The 3,184-nt window shown below is 29.1% G+C and overlaps 1 protein-coding gene across 1 annotated transcript; it reads right to left on the bottom strand.

The window, feature by feature from the left end:
• Positions 1-1,681: 1,681 nt before the first annotated feature.
• On the bottom strand, positions 1,682-2,341 carry LOC107900377 (uncharacterized). The gene has a single exon (XM_016825998.2). It carries the CDS (start codon positions 2,243-2,245, stop codon positions 1,757-1,759), a length of 489 nt encoding a protein of 162 aa, XP_016681487.1. The 5' UTR covers positions 2,246-2,341; the 3' UTR covers positions 1,682-1,756.
• Between the last annotated feature and the right edge of the window lie 843 nt (positions 2,342-3,184).

Genomic DNA, 3,184 nt, shown 5'->3' on the forward strand with positions numbered 1-3,184 from the left:
AAATTAAAACTTATTTAACTTTATCACTTCATTTAATTATACTTTTATGAGTGTTTTGCACTCACCTAATCTTGTAGTTTTAAATCGACAAATAATATTAACTTTTAACTTATAGTCAAATAACTAGTTAATATTATCTAAATTTAATACTCAGCACTTTTCTTCAATTAAAATTTTATTTGGACATAAATTAAAAGAATATTCTATTTTGATAAATAAAAATATTGAAAATAAATAAAATATAAGAATTATTTTCAATAATTACTTTAAGGAGTTTTATCATTATATTGGAGGAAGGGAAAGGAAATTGATAAAATTTAAATTCATGATATGTATGTGCCAGACGAAGAGCTCTCCCTAGTGCTAAAAATAAGTCTTAGAAATACATTAATAATTAAAGCAAATTGATGTTTAATACTTTATCAAAATATGGTATTTAAATTCTAAATACCATATCCCTATATAAGAATAAATGAACGTACCGGTAAATATATACATGTATTTCATTAATAATAACCAAATTTAAAATTCTTAAAAGAAAAGAATAACGTCGGATTTTTAATAAAATTTGTACACGCATTCTCTACGAAGAAACAATACTAATTGTACATGCTATCTTTATTTGTAAGTATATTTTAATTTTCAATAAAAAGGAATCTGAATTTCTTATCAAGCAGTTAATTTGTAATTAAATTTTTATTTATCGACCAATGGCCTCATTTGTTTTAATTCAAACTAAACAGTCTTTTAACTTAAACCAAAATGGAACCTTAAAAGAATGAATGAGAAATTTCTCTTTACTTTAATAGAACAGTAAGTTTACTTACTGAGTTTTTCTTTGAATTGAATTCAAAATTGCTCGAATTGTATAATCGTCAATTACTGACATTGGTAAACGGCCCAAAGCAATTTGATTATAATTCAATTCGTGACGGTCGTAAGTAGAAAGTTCATATTCTTCAGTCATTAATAAACAATTTGTCGGACAATACTCAATGTAATTATCACAAAATATACAGATTCTGAAATCAATACTATAATTAAGCAATCATTTTTTTTCAAATTTCCAATTAACAATGGGTAGATCTATAGGGCATACATAGCTGTAGCAAGCGAAAGTAGTGGCGAGCCAGTGCAAATTAAAAAAAAATTAAATTTTATTTATTTGTAGTTTAAGCAGGGGTGAAATTAGAAAAAATTTTAGGGGGCCGAGATAAAACTTTAATTTTTAATAGTCTATATCTTTAAAATTTTTAAAGGATTAAATTTAATTTTCATAATTTTAGGGGGGGCCAAAATATAATTATATCTTTACTAATTTAAAATTTTCTAAAGAGTCCAAACAACAATTTTCTATTTTAGGAGGAGTCGGAGCCCCTGCCAGCATCCCTGAATTTACCTCTGAGTTTAAGGCTAGGATTCTAGGAATTTTTGTTTAAAAAAAATTCTATAATCTTCCGGTATAAAAAGATAGTTTTTGAAACAAATTAAGAATCAAGAAAGAGTTTCAAGAAAAGTTCCAAAAAGGACAAATTGATCGTGATTTTACTCCATAAGATAGAAAAAAATATATAAAAAGAATTATCCATGTCGTTGGTAAATTTTAAGATCTCATAAATAAATAAAATTGAAATATACAAGTTTTAATCCCATTTATAGATTATATCAAGATCGAACTATGAAAACTAAATGCTAATTATATACATAAGTATGGGGAGAAATACATGGATCAAAACCCAAAGGCCGAAAAGGAAAATTAGAAAAAAAGCCAACAATTAAAAAATATAGTCAATCCTTGCAAAGAAGTGAACAACAACAAATAGAAAATTCCCCTTCTTCTATGATCATCCAAGAGAGAGAAGAAAGAAAACCTAGAAGCTACTTGCATAAAATATATCTTGTATGCATATTTGTTTACATCAGGAGCATAACGCATGCTGTCACTGACCATCAAGTGATTCATCTCCGATATTTGAGCAATTTCAGTTGACACCCAAACCCCATCGGTAGCTCCATTAACATGGGGTTGAGCAAAAAAGCATGAAACTAGAGAAAGAGGAGCTCTTACAGCATTGCAAATCACTGAGATCCCATTCCAGGACCCTCGAGATGATGATCTATCTATGAAAATCCCATTATTATTGTTGCTGTTCCCTCCACCTCCATACCTGTTCTCATCGGCTACTCGGGGGCTTTTCTTTATGTTTTGCAGATTTCGTCGCAAAATCACCAGCACGTGCCTCATTTTATCCACCTTTTGTAATTTTGTTTTTCTTTTTGATAATGGCAAGTTGGTAATGCTGTTACTATTGCAAGTTTCTATCACAAAGGTTTTAATGGGTTCCGCTTTCAGGGACTTTTTTTTCATTTAGGTTTTCTTTTTTGAGAATTTATATGATTGTAATACTTGACAAAAAGTGTGGTTTCAAATGAAACCTTTTAAAATTTATCAGATTTTTTAAATATTAACATTTTAAAATGCTTATTTTTTTATGTTAGTATTTGTGTTATTTTGTTTATATAAATAACATTTTCTAAAAAAAATTAAGCTATTAGAATTTCATGGTTTAAAAGAATAATTATAAAAAATAAGCAATGTAAAAATTGTGTAATAGAGCTATCTTTGTATTTGTAGAAGAAAATATTTTTTTTGATTAAAATGATGGATTTTTTATTAAAGCAGAATAAAACAGAGCCTAGTTAAAAAATGCCTAAAACAAGGCTTAGATGCACTTAAGACCTGCAAACAAAAAATTGGAGAAACAACTCTAGAAGCACCAAAGCCTCAGCCAATGAATGAAAAAAAGAATTAATTCTCCTGAAAAGCAACAACAGTAATTAAGGCCCCTTAGTAACGGATGTTTCCTTTCCCAATTGCTTTCAATCCCTCCATCTCCTTCCTCAGTCATACTTCAAGAGTCTTCTCTTCCCAGTCCCCAACCCTGAGTCCAAAAATGAAATCAAATGGCTTCTCGTCTTCAATCCTTATCTACTTCATCTCTGGAAAAATTAGGAAATCCATCTCACATACAGTATTGGACTCCTTGTTTTCGACCTTCAGTAGCCAACAAGTGTGCAACTCCATTTGCCAATCGCCTAACATGTTAAAATTTATAGGTATCAGAACATCTACCCAGTCTTTTCCCATCTCTTATAAAAGCCCCAATTTCAGATTTATCCTCAC

This window comes from Gossypium hirsutum, chromosome D07 (genome assembly GCF_007990345.1).
Source record: "Gossypium hirsutum isolate 1008001.06 chromosome D07, Gossypium_hirsutum_v2.1, whole genome shotgun sequence".
Classification (NCBI taxonomy): domain Eukaryota; kingdom Viridiplantae; phylum Streptophyta; class Magnoliopsida; order Malvales; family Malvaceae; genus Gossypium; species Gossypium hirsutum.

Excerpts from the sequence above, each read along its gene's own strand:
- LOC107900377 (XM_016825998.2), bottom strand. The coding sequence starts at position 2,245 with ATGAGGCACGTGCTGGTGATTTTGCGACGAAATCTGCAAAACATAAAG.